The 17985-nt window shown below is 54.1% G+C and overlaps 1 protein-coding gene across 4 annotated transcripts in view; it reads left to right on the top strand.

The window, feature by feature from the left end:
* The window catches only part of ABHD12 (abhydrolase domain containing 12, lysophospholipase), an 84881-nt gene extending 68291 nt beyond the window's left edge, over positions 1-16590 (top strand). For all 4 annotated transcript variants that reach the window (XM_070588942.1, XM_070588940.1, XM_070588941.1 and 1 more), the window contains 10 exons: positions 1200-1319; positions 4157-4187; positions 6259-6304; positions 8491-8620; positions 9952-9989; positions 10534-10613; positions 11607-11689; positions 13499-13577; positions 14645-14772; positions 15927-16590. In XM_070588942.1, the coding sequence (XP_070445043.1) occupies positions 1200-1319; positions 4157-4187; positions 6259-6304; positions 8491-8620; positions 9952-9989; positions 10534-10613; positions 11607-11689; positions 13499-13577; positions 14645-14772; positions 15927-15966 (775 nt within the window). In that variant the 3' untranslated portion in view covers positions 15967-16590. The remainder of the gene's footprint in view (positions 1-1199; positions 1320-4156; positions 4188-6258; positions 6305-8490; positions 8621-9951; positions 9990-10533; positions 10614-11606; positions 11690-13498; positions 13578-14644; positions 14773-15926) is intronic.
* The last annotated feature ends 1395 nt before the right edge of the window (positions 16591-17985 follow it).

Raw genomic sequence — 17985 nt, 5'->3', positions numbered from 1 at the left:
ACCCGGCGCCCTGTTGGATCCTCCCCCCAACAAAGGTGCAAGAGAGAGCTGAGGGGTGTGCTGAGCCATCACCTCCTCCTCAGCTGCCTGTCGGTGGGCATAAGGTCTCCCCCTGGCAGGACTAGGGTCCCTCCCCTCTGGGCCTTTGTCAGGAGACCCAAGTTTGGGGTAGGCTGGCTACTGGAAGCCCATCAGCTCCCAGCATCTTTAAAATGTGCCTTTCCATCCCATAGATTTATAATTATAGGAGAATCATAATTACAGTGTCAGAACCACCTAAAATGTGATCTGCTGGAACAGATCAAACACAATGTTAGGAAGAGATGCTGAAACTTAAGAGCTAGAAAATAAGAAATTGGCCAGTTAATATTTTCAAGCATTCTTGCTAGTGAATTTGAATATGTTTTACAGAAAAACCTTATTAATTCAGACCCCTCCCAGTGATTAACAGGTTGATGTGGCCTGAGTTAAGATTAACTGGAACATCTCTCTGAAGGAGGGTTTGGTCAAATAGATCAAGTTTCTCTGTGCCTTGCTGGGGGTGGGAGGAGCCATGTGACTGAGCTCATCCACACAGCGTGTCCGCTGTGACATCTCCTCCTTCAGAGGTGGGTCTCCTCCAGGATAGCGTGTGAGCAGCCTCTGGAATGTTCCATACATTAGAAACAGTGCTGTAAGAATGGCCAGGCTTCCAGTTCAGCTCCTAAAGCTCAATGTTGCTGAATTAGCACATATGACAGCATGATGCTTTCTTAAGTGTATTATGAGTTAAATTGTGTACAGCTTAAAGATATGGATATGTATGAGGGGAGATGATGTTACTCAGCTAGTATTTATTAAGTCCTCATTCTGTGCTAGGCCCAGGTGAATGCCTGGTGACCGATCCAGATGAGATCTTACCTCACAGAGCTTCCCGTTCATGTGGGAGAAAGAGCTGTCCCTCTACCCCAGGTAACTGCTGCCAGTGTGAGCCTCTGTGGCCCAGCAGAGGCCCATTCAAGTCAGGAAATCTACTTAAACTGCCAGAAGCCATCTCTACAGCTTGGAGTTTGGTAGTTATTTGTTCAGATTATGGGGACAGTTTGCCTCCGCAGCCCCCCCGTCCTCCTGCTCTCTGCTTCGTTGTGACCTGAGCTCCACACTTGTTCCGTCCACAGTTACCGTCACCTAATCGTGCCGCCCCCTGCTTCTGTCTCTAGGCACACTGTCCCCACCGTCTGGTGGAAGAATGCCCAAGGGAAGGACCAGATGTGGTACGAGGATGCCTTGGCTTCCAGCCACCCCATCATCCTGTACCTGCATGGGAACGCGGGCACCAGGTGAGGAAGAGGAGCCCATGTGGTGCGGGCTCGTTTGTGGGCAGGAGTCCTCGCCCTGTCGGCTTTACTGACCACTGCAGTGAGGCAGCGGCACGCAGTGGGACTGTGGGGCTTCCTGAGAACAGAGGAAGAGGCAGAGTTCCTGTGGGGTTTGGGGAAACTGACAGGAAGCAGTGTTCCCACAGGCTCAGAGCAAAGCAGGACTGTGTGCAAGTGGACCCGGGCCCTGTGTGCTTGGGAACCGGCATTAAGCAGATGTGGGAAGCTGTGTCCAGAGACCCTTCATCTGCAGCTGCACCAGGGGTGGGATGGAGGAGGCTGTGTCTCTGTCAGTGACCCGGATCCTTGCCCCTGTAATTTAGAGGGGAAAGTGTCTGAGGGCCCCTGACTTAGGGAACAAGGTTTCTCAGTGAGTAGGGAGGTGGTGCACACTCAGGGAGGGGTCGTAGCGAGACTTGAGGGCCACACTGTGCCCTGGGCAAAGCTGTCCCCTGTTCACTAGCAGCGTCTGTCACCCCAGTCTGAGGATCACAGGCAGCTTTCTGCTGGCAGGCATGCCCTGCTGGAGGAGGAGCCACACGTCCTGGGAAGGGGCAGCGAGTGCTGAGCAGGGGCAGGGTTGACATCAAAGGAGGGTTGGCCAAGGCAGAGGAAGGCCATCGAAGAGACCCCAGCTGAGCACATACAGACAAGCTCGTCCTTGCAGCCACTCATGGTGCTGTCAGGTCAGGGTGACTTGTGTGAGTTCTCTGCTTCCAGCTGTCAGCCAGCAGTGAATGCTACTGCATCCTCCTGGGCCGTCAGTGAAGTTCATACTGTCTGTTGCAGACAAAGTCCTTGCCCAGGTTTATTCCAGATGCTTTTCAAGGGTGAGTTTAATGGCACATCCTTCAGACTAGCTGGGATTGGAGCTTCCGTCCTTGGTTTCGAGATGGCTCCTCCCACCCCACGGGGTCAGCCTTATTCAGAAGAGTCTGTGGGAGAGCTGGCACAGGTGAGGTGGGGAGCGGTATTTTCTCAACAAAGCATCACTTGAAAGCCCCGGGAGGTCACTGTTGCTGCAGCTTCCCTAGGATGCATGAGAGAGCTGGCAAGGAGTCGACAGGAGGCAGGGCCACTGCAGGGCCAGAGTGAGGGTCAGCCTGGTGCCTTGGCCATGGTGGCAGTCTAGGGAGTGGTCATTTAATAGGCAGAACCAGCAGGGAGAAAAATGCACAAGCCTTTCTCAGGGGGAAGGCAGGCCACAGTGGGCGTCTGGGCACAGGGCAGTGCAGGAGGTGTTGCGGGAAGTCCATGAAGCCTGGCCCCTGGGGATGGTTTCTGAGCCAAGCGAACGGAGCGCTTAGCTGCTGAATCATGAATGCATTTGGCAATTTGCTTTCTTTGTCTCAGACAAGCCACAGCGGATTTCTCTTCTGCTTTTCAAAGAGCAGGTGGCTACAGACAGCTCTTGTAGTGTCTTTCTATACATGAGAAAGCCTCGTAGTTTATTGTGAATTAAGGTTCAGTTAAGCAATGCCAGTCACGTTGGAAAAAGGGAGACCAAATCTGCCTGTAACTTCAGGTTTGAAGGAATGTTGTGACTAAAGGGTTTGCTGCTCCCTCCCACTCCCCACAAAGACTTCCTCGTGCAGCTCTCTGACAGGCTCCCTGGGAGCTGGAACCGCATATTGTGTTACATTCTAAATCCCTCTTCCCTTTGCTCACGGTGGAGAATTTGGAAAATTTAGAAGAGAGCCAGTAGGAACTCTTCCAAAGATAACTGAAAACACTTTGCAGTACTTCCTTCTGGTCTTGAAACTCATTGCTTTCTATTTTTGTTTCTGCATTATATTTGTTTTCCTCCTTCATCTTGTTCTTATCTCTGTCAAGGACACTCCCTCCCCCAACACACACACCTGAAATGCCCAAAATGCTCGTTATGAAAAAAGAAAGGAGCTGAGAAGTCTGGAGAGGATGAGCCTGCCCACAACACACTTTCCTCTCCCCACGCAGCCCTGTCCCCAGTGACCACCAGCCAACAACTGGACAGAGAGCCGGAGAGGGTAGGCAGTCCTCAGACAAAGAGGCCCAGCCCTGTGAAAGCCTGGTCAGCCTCTGTGATCAGCAGTGCCCACTGAAACACTGGTCTGTGGGTGAGGGGCTAGGAGACAGCCCTCCTCGCATGATCAGCAGGATTACGAGTGCACACACCTCTGACCCAGCAGTACCCCACACACGGGGCACGCGCTTGTGAAAGGACATGGCACAGGCTGGCCACAGCCACAAACCTTCAGTTACACCAGGTGGGAAAGAGCCAGATTGGCCACAAGATGAGGAAGGGAACCAGCACTAAGAAGAGTATAGTGAGAGCTGCTTGTGATTTGTGAGTGAAAAGCAAGAGGCAGAGGGCGTGTGGGCTCATTCCTGTGGGTGGTTGTGTGAGTGGAGAAGCACCGTCCCTTCCTTCTACACAGGTGACCCCTGGACTCTGGGACACTGAGGGAGAAGGCTGGATGCTGGGTTGGGGCGGGGGGGCTTGCTCTGTATCTTTTTCTATCTTCTGGATTTTGTATTGTACATATACATTACCTAGTCAAGAATGAAAGGAGAGAAATAATGAAGAAATATCCACAAAGTGCTCAGACTGTCCCTTGTTTGGCATGGTACTACCAGAGGCAGGCTTGGAGCCACTAGGGTACCCTGAGGAGGAGGTCACCTGTCACCATCAACCCTCCCTGTATGGATTTAGGGACCAAGACACTAAGGGCCCGGATGCTCCAGTGTTGACCCTGAGGCCTCCTCTTTGAGAAGATGCACTAACACCCATTCTTATTTCCTTCTCCATGATGCTCCAGAGGAGGCGACCACCGAGTAGAGCTCTACAAGGTAGGTAATGATGGCCCATGGCATGTAAGGGGCAGAGCAGTGTCCCACAGTGCAAGGACAGACAGAGTGGTGCCCACACGCTGGACAGATGGACAGACAGAGTGGCGTCCACATGGTGTGAGGACAGACGGAGTGGTGCCCACACGGACAGACAGAGTGGTCTCCACATGGTGTGAGGACAGACAGAGCGGTGCCCACACGCTGGACAGATGGACAGACAGAGTGGTGTCCACATGGTGTGAGGACAGACGGAGTGGTGCCCACATGCTGGACAGATGGACAGACAGAGTGGTCTCCACATGGTAGGAGGACAGACGGAGTGGTGCCCACACGGTGGACACATGGACAGAGCAGTGACCACACGATGTGTGACAGACAGAGCAATGCCCGTGTGTTATGTCCTGGCTGTTCTTTCCAGGAGGCATGGGCAGAAGGGAGTCCTTCTAATAATTTTCAGAGTTGATCACCTTTGGTCTTTTCAGCACCACCTTTTGTGGAAGTCTCTACCATGGTGTGCTCCCATAATGCTGCCTCCAGGGATAGTTTTCAAAACCAGGGTGATTGGACTTTGTGGATCCTAGGCCAGATGTTGGACGTTGCATAAAAGGCGTTTGGAGTTGTCCGTAGTGTTATGTTGTATGTGAAAGGAACGGAGACGACTGCAGGCCCAGGGAGCAGCTGGGCACGAGCTCAGGACTCTGCCAGCACAGAAGCGCTTGTGTCCACGTGGGTGTGGTCGCATTGGAATCAGAAACAGGGGACTTAGTGGAAGCTCCAGAAGGCCTCCGCAGTTAAAGGGGGCTGAGTGGGTGTACAGATCTTCACTTTTGCTTGGTCGTCATCATCAGGTATTTGGGTCTTGGAGCCTGAAATGTGCAGTTGCTGCCAGTGTCCTGGGGCCACCACACCTGTCCCCCTCATCGTGCTCTCAGACGGATGTCTGCATTTGCTAACAGCAGAAAGGGACATAAGCAAATGTGTGGGAACATCTGACCAGGTGGCCTGCTCTGGGCTGTTGGGAAGTTTGTTCCCTTGAGTGGATTGGGTGAAGTCAGTGAAGGGGAGTGCTTGGAAAGCTGTTGGTCCCCTTTTGAAGTTTCTGCTCCTAGAAATGGCTCTCACCTAGAGCAGGTATGGCTCTGGAGAGTGCAGGCTCTGCAGGAGGTTGGGAGCTGGAGGGAAGGGCTGTAGGTTGCCCTGGGGAAGCCTAAGGAGAAAGGAGCACACCTCTGGGGCGATGACTTCAGGTCACGTTGGAGGCTGGCAGCTTCCACATGGCTCTGGGCACAGCCCAGCAAGAGTTTGGGTGGGGCTGTGAGTAGTGATCTAATGAGAGAGATCACCTAGTCTAGAGGGATTTTTTTTTAAGCAGAAAAATAACAGAAAAAATTCAATGAAAGCTTAAAATCTGAGAAATGCTGGGGCCAGCCTCATGGCATAGTGGTTAAGTTCAACATACTCCACTTTGGCAGCCCAGGTTCATGGGTTCAGATCTTTGGCACAGACCTACACCACTCGTCAGCCATGCTGTGGTGGTGACCCGCATACAAAATAGAGGAAGATTGGCACAGGTGTTAACTCAGGGTGAATCTTCCTCAGCAAAAAAAAGAGGAGTATTGACAACAGATATTAGCTCAGGGGCAATCTTCTTCAGCAAAAAAAGAAAATCTGAGAAATGCTGGGTTGCAGTAAGAGTTCCCAGATGTGGTCTCTACACTGTGGAGTCCCTCCTCTTGGGTCAGTGGGTAGTCAAGTCCCTGGCTGTCTGTCCCAGAGGGAGTCGCCTGGGAGCCCCACACTGGTGCAGAGGTGCTGCTCTGGGGCTGCAGGAGGCTATATGGCGCCCTGAGCATTCTGAGCCTCAGGAGAGGCTTCCTTCCCACATTCCTGAGGTGGAGGGTGTCAGTGTGTCCTGTAGCAGCAGTTGACATCTAGGTTCTGTAAGATCCAGTTGGGAGTGGGGCGTGCAGGGCACAAAGACAGAAATTGGGTTGAGTTTAGTAAGAGGCAAGTTGCCCTTGATCCGAGATGCATGGATTTGTCACCCAGTTGTTTATTTTCCACTTTACAGGTGCTGAGTTCCCTTGGTTACCACGTGGTCACCTTTGACTACAGAGGTGAGCGTTCTTTTGAAAGTGCAGCCCCGGGCCCTTGCTTCCTCGACAGTCTCTCATGTGCAGGCTTCACTCTGAGAGGCTCAGGCGTGGCACCCGCGAGTGTGTTAAGGTGGTGGAGGGGGGCGGGGTCTTCCAATGCATGTCCTGCGAGCGGACACCGGGGGCGGTGTAGGAGAGGCCCCAGCACCTGGAACCCCAGCACACACCGTCAGCAACATTTTAAATGTAGAGAGTATTTTTTTTTTATTGCACTCAGACTTTATCTGTAGCTGGATGTCAGACATGTTCTGTGCTCAGGAGAGCTTGTCTTGTTGAAGTTATGAAAGTGGGAAAAAGAACTATTAAGAGAGAAGGTAGATTCTTCTTTTTGCCCTTCAGTGTTTCTTCTTTCTTGAATAAATCAGAGGGCTTGCCGCTGAAGAGTTGAAGAACCCATACTCTGATGTAAGCTGAGAACATGCTCCCTTGATGAGCCAGGACAATGCTTTGTGTTAACACTGAGCAGCTCTCTGAGAAGTGTGTGCCACTGTATGGTCCTCAGTTGAACATCGAAGGGCTGACAGCCCCTTGGTGGGCTTCCCTGACCTTCTGGGGGAGGGCAGTGGTGTCAGTGTCCTCAGACTGGGGCTCTGGGTGTCGTGTTAGTTTCCTCTTGCTGCTGCTGTAACAAATTACCACAAACTTAATGTCTTAAAACAACACAAATTTTTTATCTTCCTGTTCTGGAGGTCAGAAGTCCAAAATTTTTAGCCACTGGGCTAAAATCAAGGTGTTGGCAGGCCTGGTTCCTTGAGGAAGTTCTCGGGGGGCGTTCCAGTTCCTTGCCTCTTGCGGCGTCTCGAGGCTGCCCTCATTTCTTGGTTGTGGGCCCTTGAGTCTGCATCACTCTGAGCCTCACTTTTGTCTTTCTTTTTCACTTGTAAAGACTGTGATTACTCTGGGCTTAAGCTGATAAACCAGGATAATTTCCCATCTCAAGTTCAGCTGATTAGCAGCCTCAATTCTCCCTCGCCAGGTAGCTTCACATATTCACAGATTCCAGAGATAAAGACGTGGGCCTCTTTGGGGGCCATTCTGCCTACCACCAGGATGGTTCTTTCAGGGAAGAATGTTCCATCAGGATGAAAGTTCTGGACTGGGAGAAACTCTGAAATGAAGATCTGGAGTTGGTTCACCTGCTCATCCTCTTCTCCCTGCTGAGAAGGGTTTTCTGTTCCTGCTGCACACTGGAGGCCTCAGGATACTGAGCAGGGCACCTTCGTCCTTGCTCACCTCCCTGTGCTGCTACCAAGAAATGAAATCTCGCTACAACTAGAAGGACCCACAACTAAAATATACAACTATATCCTGGGGGGATTTGGGGAGAAAAAGCAGAAAGAAAAAAAAAGAGAGAACGGAAATCCCATACAGCACTTCCTCTTTTCAGTGCTCATCAGGTCTCTGCATTTCCAAGCCACACTAGAGACAAAAGCCCCGCCTCTGACTGTCTCTGCTCTCTGTGTCTCTGTCTCTCCCTGTCCTCGTGTTCCTGTCTCCCACCCATGCCCTGAGCCTCTTAGTCTGGCCTTGTCTCTCCTGTGGCTCCTTCCCTGATCTGGTGTCTGGGACACCCTGGCGGGGGGGGGGGGCCGGCTGTTCTGCTGGCTCAGTGGATTTTGCTTATGCAGCAGAACCTGCTCTTTCTGAACCTTGTGATGCTTTCAGATCATCTGACGATGACTCACTGCTGAGCTGCTGGAAATGACAATAGCACTTGACCTTTCCTGGAGACTGTGGGGGCAGGCTCCTGGGGGGTGCTCCTGTCCTTCTGAAGGGGCCCCTGGGCAGGCTGAGCTCTCACTGGCCCCTCATCCTGGGCTGGCCACCAGTGAGCTCAAAGTGTTGGGGAGGTTGATACCCCATCAGTACTAGCAGGAGTCTGTGTGTCTGACTGCCCCGTCTACACAGCTGCTCACTAGGACTCAGATGGCCATTTGGTTCAGGGCTTGTGACTGAGTGAGGAGGTGGGAGAAGTAGGAGCGGGTTGTTGGGCATCACGCATAGAGCTGTGGGTGGTCATGGTGAGACTTCCACTGCCCCACACCAGCCTGGGCCTGCCTGTTGAGAAAGAGGAGGGGTGGGCCTGCTCCCTAAGAGGTTTCGTGAACTGGGTTTGACTTCCTCCTCTTGCTGCTGCTCTCTCCCAGGTTGGGGCGACTCAGTGGGAACGCCATCGGAGCGGGGCATGACGTATGATGCACTCCATGTTTTTGACTGGATCAAAGCAAGAAGTGGAGACAATCCAGTGTATATTTGGGGTCATTCCCTAGGCACTGGGTAAGAGTTCCCAGGATGATGTGGCCTTTGGGGAAGCAGGTCTTCATGGGGTGACTTTCCAGCCCAGGCTCCCCAAGGGTGCCCTGGTGGCCTCTGAATCCCATGGCACCATTAGTCCCAATAAGCCTTTTCCCCTGACCCCGTGGCAAGGGGGTAAGGGATGAAGTGCCATGAGAGACCACAAAGGGTTTGAGCAACGTTAACTCCTCAACCCAAGAAGTGGCTCAAGACACATGTGGGTAGTCCTGGGAGCAGCTGTCTCCATCCACAGGGAGGGCAGACTGGCCTCAGCCCCAGACTGTGCCTCAGGGAGATGTCCAGAGGAGGATGCACGGGGCTTACATCCCAGATGCACTCAGCCTTAGTGGCACCTGGTTGTGGACCATGTGTGGCCTGTGGCCTGAGTGCCGGGCTTTGGTTACATGCAAACAAGGGACCTCTGTGAACCCTTGGACCCTTGGCCCTTACTTGGCTCACTGGAGAACTTGGGGGAGGAGCAGCGGGGATTCGCTTCCTACATCTGCCAAGACAGGAAGCACTCAAATGTTCTGCTTGGGGCTGCTTGCATCCCTTCTACCGATGGGTGGTCCAGAATGTTCCTACAAGGAGCCACTACTGTCAATGGTGAGAGCCCCTAGACCTTTGGCAGCCATCCCTATTTCTTCTGCCTTTCCTTTGGGTGTGATTGCCTCGGCCCCTCTCTCATCTTGCTGCTCACCTTGGACAGCATGCTGAGTTTGGGCCAGGGCCAGCAGGCTGGGGAGTGTCTGGGACAAGGCCTCCCAGCCTGCCCTCATGCTCATGGGGAGAGTGAGCCATGTGCCTGCAGGGAGGAGGCCAGTGTGAAGGGGAGCAGGTCATCCTGCTGTGGCTGTCTGCACGGGATGCCCGTATGGTCCTGGGATGGTAGGAGGCTCCTGGCCTGGCGGACTCCAAATGCTTCTGCCTCCAGGAACTGTGCAGGCAGACTGCAGCCTCCTCTTGGCTGACGGGGCGGTCCCCCATCTGTCTCATCAGCACCCACACTGACTGGGTGTGAGCTGAGAGCTGCACTGGGTGGCTGTTCCCAGTGAGGCAGCAGGGCACGCCTCAGTCACGCAGAGGGTGGCTGTCACCGCTGTCCTTGTTGGAGGCGTTGCCTGATGACTGGGGCAGCCTGGCCCACCCATGGCCCTGAGGCATCTTTGTCCTCCCAGCCCCGCTCCCTACAACCCTACCAATCTCTTCGCAGATCCCACGCCTTCTCTGGTCACTTTCCAGTATTTAGAGCAGTGTTATCTAAAATAATTTTTGACATGATTCAACTGAGCAGGTGTTTTCTTTCTTCTCAGAGTGGCTACAAATCTGGTGCGGCGCCTCTGTGAGCGAGGTAGGGGCTTGTGCGGGTCATGGATCCTGGGGTGCGGGCACGGGCTCCTCCTGGTCTCAGGGCGCCCACGGGGCCAGCAAGCTTGCTGCCTCCCAGACACTGCTGCAAGTTCCTGGGAAGTGGGTGCTGACGGACGGGCCATGTGGTGACAGTGCTCCATGGATGCGCAGAGCCCATGAGCTGGGCATTGAGGCCGGGGCCTAGGCAGACCCTCAACTGGCCAAGCCTGCCTTCCCCACAGATGCTCAGGCAGCTGGCAGAGCACCACCAGGGGCCGGGTTCCCGATAGCAGCTTCAGCAGATGGTTCTCGGGAGTGACCCAAGGCCGCCTGAGGGTCTCCTGTGTGTGCGTTTCCCATCCGCCAGCCTATGGGAGGGCCCGAGGGGCGGGCCGGCCAGGCGGGCACCCCAGGATCCACTGTCCTGTCTGGGGGCCACCCCCTCCAACGGACCTTCCATGGGGCCATGGAGTGTAGGTTTCATCGGGGCTCCTCGCCCACCTCACAGTCCCTGTCTGTGTCCCTGTCTGTCTCTGTCTGTCTAGAGACGCCTCCGGACGCCCTCATATTGGAGTCTCCCTTCACCAACATCCGCGAAGAAGCAAAGAGCCATCCGTTCTCAGCGGCAAGTATAGGTTTTATTAAAAACTGACTTATTTTCATTATTAAAATTATTATGAAAATAACTATAAATAAGTATAAAATAAATATAGTAATCATCATCAAAGTTATTTAAATATTCTAGTGAATACAGATTTTATTAAAAATCAATCCTTGTTTAGTTCTGAGCACTGGCCTGACTACAGAGCTGCCCAGGAAGTAGATAACTTTGCAGCCAGGTTCACTGCTGGGTTGTCCAAGGGCGGCAGGACCCACAGGAGGCCTTGTGGCATGGCATGGTTTGCCCACCCAGCATTGCCACCACATGGGGCTCAGCGCAGGCCAGGGCTGCTCTCCTAGCTGCTCCCAGGAGCGGAGCTGATGGGCACCCTGCACACAGACAGCGCTCAGCAGCCAGGGTTCCCTGGTCGCGTCCCCAGGTGACACCTAGGTAGACCCAGATGGGGATTCTAGGGTAAGTTGGGCCCTCACAGGCCAGGATTTTGAGGCGTTGGATCCTCCTTTTACAAGCATGGCCCAGAGGGGGATCCTCTGTGTCCTGTTACTGTCCCCCTGCTTCCTAGCTGGCCATGTGTTCTGGGGGAGCTGTGTGGGCCCACTGCCTGACCTTGCTGCTCTCTTGCAGACCAGAAGAGTTCTCTGTCTAGTCTTACTTCTTTGACGTTGCTTTTTCCCCAAGTTTCGTGGACCCCCATTTTTCCGGAGGTGGCAGCTCTGATGTCTATGGGAAGTCTGGGCTGCTGCTCTGAGGTGTGCGAGCCCTGTTTGCAGGCAACCTCCACCGCAGCTGGTTTAGGGGGCCTCTTGAGCAGGGAGTCTGTGTCGGGGGCAGGAGGGCAAGGGCACCCCATCACAGCTCTGGTGGGGCCGCAGGTCAGTCTCCTTGGAAGCAGGGTGACCCCTGGGCCCTGAGCACCCTGTCTGAACCCTCGACCTTGGCTTTCCGCGTGGGTATTTTAATTGACGCTTCTGCACGTTGTTTCTGTGTCGCCTTCAGATATATCGATACTTCCCTGGGTTTGACTGGTTCTTCCTTGATCCCATTACAAGCAGTGGAATTAAATTTGCAAATGATGAAAAGTGAGTACTGTGGTAGAGTACCTAATTTTTCAATTTAGAAAAACCCTGAGAATCCCCACGGTAAGCCTCTGCAGTGACATTAACCAAGTAGGATGGAATTCTGACCAGCAGCGTTCTTCCCTAACCAGCAGGTCTTTATAAAGGGACGTCTGGGGCAGAGCTGCAGCTGAGAGCAGGGGAGTGTAAAAAGACTGTAGGATTAAAGCAAGATGAAAACAACGTGTATTTTTTTGTCCATCCAGTTGTTTTATTTGAAAATGATCTGTCAGAACCCAATCTCCTGAACAGGTGTTAAAGCAGTAATAGTAACCGTTACTCAGTAAGTGACTGTCTCGGCGTGTGATTTATGTTTGGTTAGGGAAAGGCGTTACAAAGTTGATTATTAAAAATACTTGTTAGGTAAACCCAAAAAAAATTCTTGTTAACTCTTTCTTTGAACAATGTTCAGATGTTCAGATTCTGTTGACATTGTCCTTGTAAGATTTTTATTTCACAGGTTTTAATTTCTTCAAAAAAAAGGAAGGAAAAAAATCCTTATCTAAATTGAATTAACTGAATGTTAACATTTAAAAATCTACACTTTGAAACAGAATGTGAAAAAATAGGGTATTTTTCTCCTCGATTATGTGTTTTGGTTCTAAAATTAAAAATAGAACAAACTAAAATTTGAACAATAAAAACCCTGCTTACTTGTAAATATCATTGTTTTAGAACTTAAAGAATTGTCTGAATGAACTAGATTCCTTCTACACACAACAACAGTGAGTGCAGGGCCCGGGCCCCCAGCTGAGCCGGTGGGTGGGAGCACGCAGGGGCCAGCAGTGCCTCCCCCGCGGCCCAGCCCTCACCCACTGGCAGTAGGAGCCCAGCAGCTCTATGGCCGATAACTTGCTAAGGGACCGCACGTGTGCTAGGCCTCTTCCAGAGTAGGTGACAATAAGGACAAACCTCGTACCGTGGAAATTCTGAAAAGATGGTCAGTTCGACTGTCAGAGTGGGGCTCGCACACCAGAAACGCTCCACCCCGGTGCACCACACAAGGCGAAGGTGTATGTGCTTGTGCACCACTAGCAGAAACGCAGACCAAGATGGGCTGGGTGTCCTGGGGCAATGAGTCCCCAGCCCAGGTCCTGTCTGGGGCTAGACTTGCCCCAGTGCTGCCTCACGGAGTCCCCATATTAGCATGGAAGCATCAAGACCGCCAGGCGCTGCATCCACCTGGGCACCTGAGTCCTCAAGGGAGAGGCGGCCAGGAGATGCCCAGGCCTGTCCAGTCCTGCAGCCTGTTCCTCTGTTATGTGGTTTGCTGAAGGATTTGGATCAAGTAAACCTATTAAAAATGTTAATTTACTTGGAAACATTCTAGAGTGACCTTAAATGTTATTTACACCAAAGATAAATTAGAGGGTATTGATTATTTTACCAATAGATTCCTAGTAACATCCATTTGCAATAGGTTTTTTTGGCCCACCTAAATTACTCAGTTTGTAAATAGTGTTTTGTAATGTTGAACATGTCTACGGGCAAAAATAATAATTTTCAATTTTCAGAAAATATGCAGGGGCCAGACCTGGTGAATGAGTTGATCTCTGGGTTTGACTGACATCTGTCACCTAGAATAGATTTTGATAGAAACATCTGAGAAATCAGCTTTTAGTTCTCTAATAAGAGCTCAGCTGAATTAGAGCGGTTAACAAGCCCCACAGGGAAATGCTCCCTAAAGCAGGCCCCTGCTGCAGGCGGGGCCAGGGGGCTGGAGACCCCAGCCCCTGCCCAGGGTCTCAGTCTAGCCCCTTCTCCTCCCCACAGTGTGAAGCACATCTCCTGCTCCCTGCTCATCCTGCACGCTGAGGACGACCCGGTCGTGCCCTTCCAGCTTGGCAGAAAGGTAGGTGTACTGGTGCAGGCAGGCGTTCAGCACTCACCTTTGGGCACAGGCAGATGTGGAGGAGGGTCCTGCTGCTGGCAGGGGCCCCTTTTAGGAAGAGAAGGGCAGGAGCAGTCAGCAGCAGGGTCAGGGCAGGGTCCCGATGCCACCCACAAAAGGACACGTGAAAAATAAGGGAATGGTTCCCGGGCCCCCATACAAGGGTCCTGGCCTAACAGAAACTCAACCACAGGGGACTCAGCTGGGAGGGCTCGCCATTGTTGGCTGGAGGGAAAGAACCCCCGATGATGAGGATCCCTCAGCCCCAACACAGGGGTCCCTGCCTGTAGAATTGATAGAGAACCTCTCATCTATTCTCTGGCCTCTGGGATTGGGCTAATGTTAGGGGACTCCATGTTGTTGTGGGGCCTCTGCCTATGCCTTCGGGAAGCAGGATTAGATTTTTGGCTACAGTAAGGTAGGAGAGAGCACCGCCTGGTTGTGGCAATGGCAAGGGGCCAGGTCAGCTTGAGGAAGCGACACCTGGGCCGCTTATGCCTCAGAATAGGCCCAAGGCACAGGTGGCCTCCATCAGGGCCAGGTCCCTTCCCTCCAGTGGGTCTGGGCTCACAGCCTCACCCTCCTAGGGGTGGAACAAGGGAGCTGAGGCAGGAGAGATCATGAGCCAGCTTGGTGACTGGCCTTGGCACACAGCAAGCTTGAGGCACATGGCCCATCCCAGCCCCCAGGACTGAGCCATCAAGGCTGCTCTGGGTACTTAGGCCACCACACCTTTGCACAGCAGGAGACTCTCTCTGTGGTGCTGGCACATCCACCTCACCACCCCTGAGGAAGTTTGGGGACAGGCATGAGGACAGAGAGGGTCTTGAATGGCATGAGGGCTGAGAGGTAGAGTCTGCCAGCTGCCCCCTCCTTGGCTCTGCCCCGGTAGGCCTGCAGGGCAGCAGTGGTGTGCGCCTGGGGCTTGGGCTGTGCTTCAGAGGCAGCAGCCACTGGCAGGTCTCTGCTGAAGGGGCAGCCCTAGGCCGCCACCTCTGCGGCACCCACCTGTCTCTCCCACTTCCCAGCTCTACAACATTGCTGCACCATCTCGAAGCTTCCGAGACTTCAAAGTTCAGTTCATCCCCTTTCACTCAGACCTCGGCTACAGGCACAAGTACATCTACAAGAGCCCCGAGCTTCCACGGATACTGAGGTGAGGTGCTCTCCTCTTGCCGGGGATGTGGCCCTGGGCAGCAATGGCTCAGGCCAGGTGTGCAGCAGGTGGAGTGGCCAGAGCTGCCCCAGTGGGGCCAAGAGTCACAGTGATTTGAGAGCCTACCATTTCCACCGAGAGAGGTTGAGAGTGTTTAGTGCCTCTCCCCCCTGGGCCGTTCCCAGGATCAGACAGACGGTGATCTGGCGGTCCTGCCTGTGCAGGCCCACAGGCACCCCATGCAGTGGCGCCCAGCCTACAGACAGCCCTGGACAGGAGCTCCCACACACCCCCTCAGCTGCTGGGGTCAGGCCTCGGTCCCTTCCCACATACTCCTCAGGTCGCTGCCCATGTGCACACAGCACATGGGGACTCTGGTCTGGACCAGCTCCTCCAAAACTTGTTTGTCCCCAGCTGCTGCTTGAAGTGAAACTGTGCTGCTGGCTACGCTGTGCTGGCCAGAATCCTGGGCCAGGACATGAGCTGCAGTCTAGAGGGTCACGGGCCCATCTCAGAGCCTGAGTATGTGGTGGTGGCCAAGGGCAGAGTTTGGACTGGAGCAGGCCTAGTCCCCCCACCTCCAGTCCAAGGGTGCAGGTCTCCTGGCGTGTGGCCTTCTGCAAGGTGCCAAGCTGTGGGGACGGGGAGAGCTCGCCTTCCTGGGGCTGCTGAGGGGGTGCTCAGGTCAGCCTCCGCGAGGCGTGTGCTGCGTGAGTCTCCTGCATGCCTCAGCCCTCCTCTGGCTGCCCCTCAGAGCCCCAGAGGTAAAGCTGAGCTGCTTATAGCGGTTTGCCATTTCTTGCCTCACAGACTGGGTAGCTGAGAGGAGACAGTGAGCTGAAAGAGTACGGGTTTGCTCAGGGGGTGTAATTTTTCCCCATTATAGAAGGAATATATGACAGAAAATTTAGACCAGAGTACACGTCCAGAATAAAGAAGAGCAGCCCATAACCTGGTCTCTTCCTACACGCCAGCATTTGACGGGCGATGCTGCTGGTGCCCTGCTTGTTCAGCTCACAGAGGTCTTTCTGAGCGGGGTGTGGTCCTGCAGGCTCCCTCGAGGCCTCCTCAGAGGGCAGTGTGAGGACCACAGGAGGGAGGATCTCTGGTTTGGGCCCAAGGGATTGGCTGACAGGTGGCCTCCTCTGCTCTAGGGAGTTCCTTGGGAGGGCGGAACGTGAGCGTCAGCACTGAGCCCTGCTGCCTGAAGGAGCATGAAGACCTCTGCCCTCCTCCCCTTCCTCCAGCCAGCCCGGCACCCTGGAGCCTGGGGGTGCCTGCAGCCACGATGCGCCTGGAGAGAGGCCTCAGATGCCAGCTGGGGCAGAACGAGGAGGCCCTGGCGGACCTGAGGCTCCCTGCCCTGGTGGCCGGGAACATGGATCTTTGTGGAAAATGCAGGTGGCAGACAGGTGGCCCTCTCTCCCTCTTGCTGCCACTCAACCTAAGCTGGCGTTGGGAAGACAGTGACAGCAAGCCGGCCACCGGCTGGTGGATCCCACACTCCCTGAGCTGGGCATGAGGTCCCGGGACCACACTGAGCTTTCCGGCACCGCCTGCGGGAACCTGGGGAGACTTGGGTTCTTTCTGTCCCTTCCTGGCACATGCAGAATGGACTCCAATGGTTGGACCATCCCCTCCTGCCCTCTACGCACCCTGCTTGCCTTCCTTGGTGTCCCTGCCTCCCTGGGTGGGCCCCCCCGCGCTCGCAGCGGGGAGGTGCCCGTGATCTGCACTTCCCCACTCTCTGCCCGCCTGTCAGCCTCACCTGGCCTTAGACTGAGCATTTATTTAAGAATAAAAGCGTGGTGGGTGGTCTGTCTGTTGTTTCCTCAGCAAGGCCTCCAGCCATCAGGCCCTGCCCACAGCCTCAGGCCACGTGGGAGGATGGGCAGCTCTGTAAGCCCAGGGCCCTAGGTCTTTCCTCCGTCTGTTCTTCCAGATGTCCAGGCCTCCACAGGGAGGGGCATTGTCGGGGCAGGGGTGGGGGCGGGGCATTCACAGTGGGGACAGCTTCTCCAGATGGGGTAGATGGCAATTTCCTAAAATACAGGCCTACATAGGCAGCCCTTTCAATCTCATGCTTAGCAAGCTCATTGGACGTTGCTCTATTGATGGATGGACAGTGGAGTTTCACCCAAGAACCCAGGACAAGCCCCTGCCCTCTCATGAAAGGACTTGCACCAGTGGAGTGTGGGGTCTCTATGAGCACCATGGGCACCACCTGGTTCACTCACTGGCTCTTGGTTATTTGGCTTTTTGTCAAACCAGCCACCCCTCTGCAGCTCTGCCCCTCCCACCTGGCATGGGCCAAAGATTCTGCTTCTCACTGCCCCTGGCACTGGCTAAGGAGCCAGCGTGCCTGCCTTAATGACAGCGGGGGTTTCGAGCTGCCACCGTGGCTGTCCTGCCCCTGCCGTGCAGGTACATGGGTGTGCCTCAGGTCCTGGGACGTCAGCCCACTTGGGACGTGGCCTCTCCAGATGACTGGCTCTCCTCCCCTAGGTCCTAAGGCTGTGGAACTTTCTAGTCTCAACAGCTCAGAAACTCCCCAGGGGTAGGCAGGGCTCATTTGGCCACCTGCCTGTTCTCCAAGGCCGTATGGCCAGTGTTAGCAGCTTAGGCTGGCTGGGGGCCCAGAAGCCAGCGCAGGCTGCACCTGTTCCTTTCTGAGACCCCCCCAGAGCTGCCTGCATCCATTCCGACATCTAGGAAATGCATGCCTTTCTTAAAATGGACTGAAAGGTGAACAGACTCCTCCTGAGGTCAGTTTATGTCAGAACATTTATCTTCCTTCTAGACCAGGGTGTACCCCTCTCCCCCAATATCTAACTTCGGTATGACCACCGCCCTGTCCCCAGACTGTACATCTCCATCAGAGCTGGGGCCCAGCAGCCTTCCTGTGCTGCTCTGTGTTGGAGGCCCTGAGAGTCACTACAACAGTGTGTGCCACGTGGCCTGGGCAGCCCTCCATGAGGCACGGCCTGCTCTTCCTGCTTCATCACCAAGGCTTCTGGAGGCCCCGCGGCTCCATCACAGCCAAGGAAGCAGACGGGATGTGCTCGCTCAGTCTCAGACCCAGCCCGCTCTGCCTGGGCTCAGGTCTTCATCTCGTTTCGTGAACTTTATGTGAGCTGCCTCAGATCTTTTTTGGGGGGAAGGTGGTAGGATAGAGAGTAAACACACAAACTCTTGGTGTTACAGGTATCTGAC

This window comes from Equus przewalskii, chromosome 21, assembly GCF_037783145.1.
Source record: "Equus przewalskii isolate Varuska chromosome 21, EquPr2, whole genome shotgun sequence".
In the NCBI taxonomy this organism is placed as follows: Eukaryota; Metazoa; Chordata; class Mammalia; order Perissodactyla; family Equidae; genus Equus; species Equus przewalskii.
Note: the sequence above shows the minus strand (reverse complement) of the source record. Positions and strands in the feature narration are given on the sequence as shown.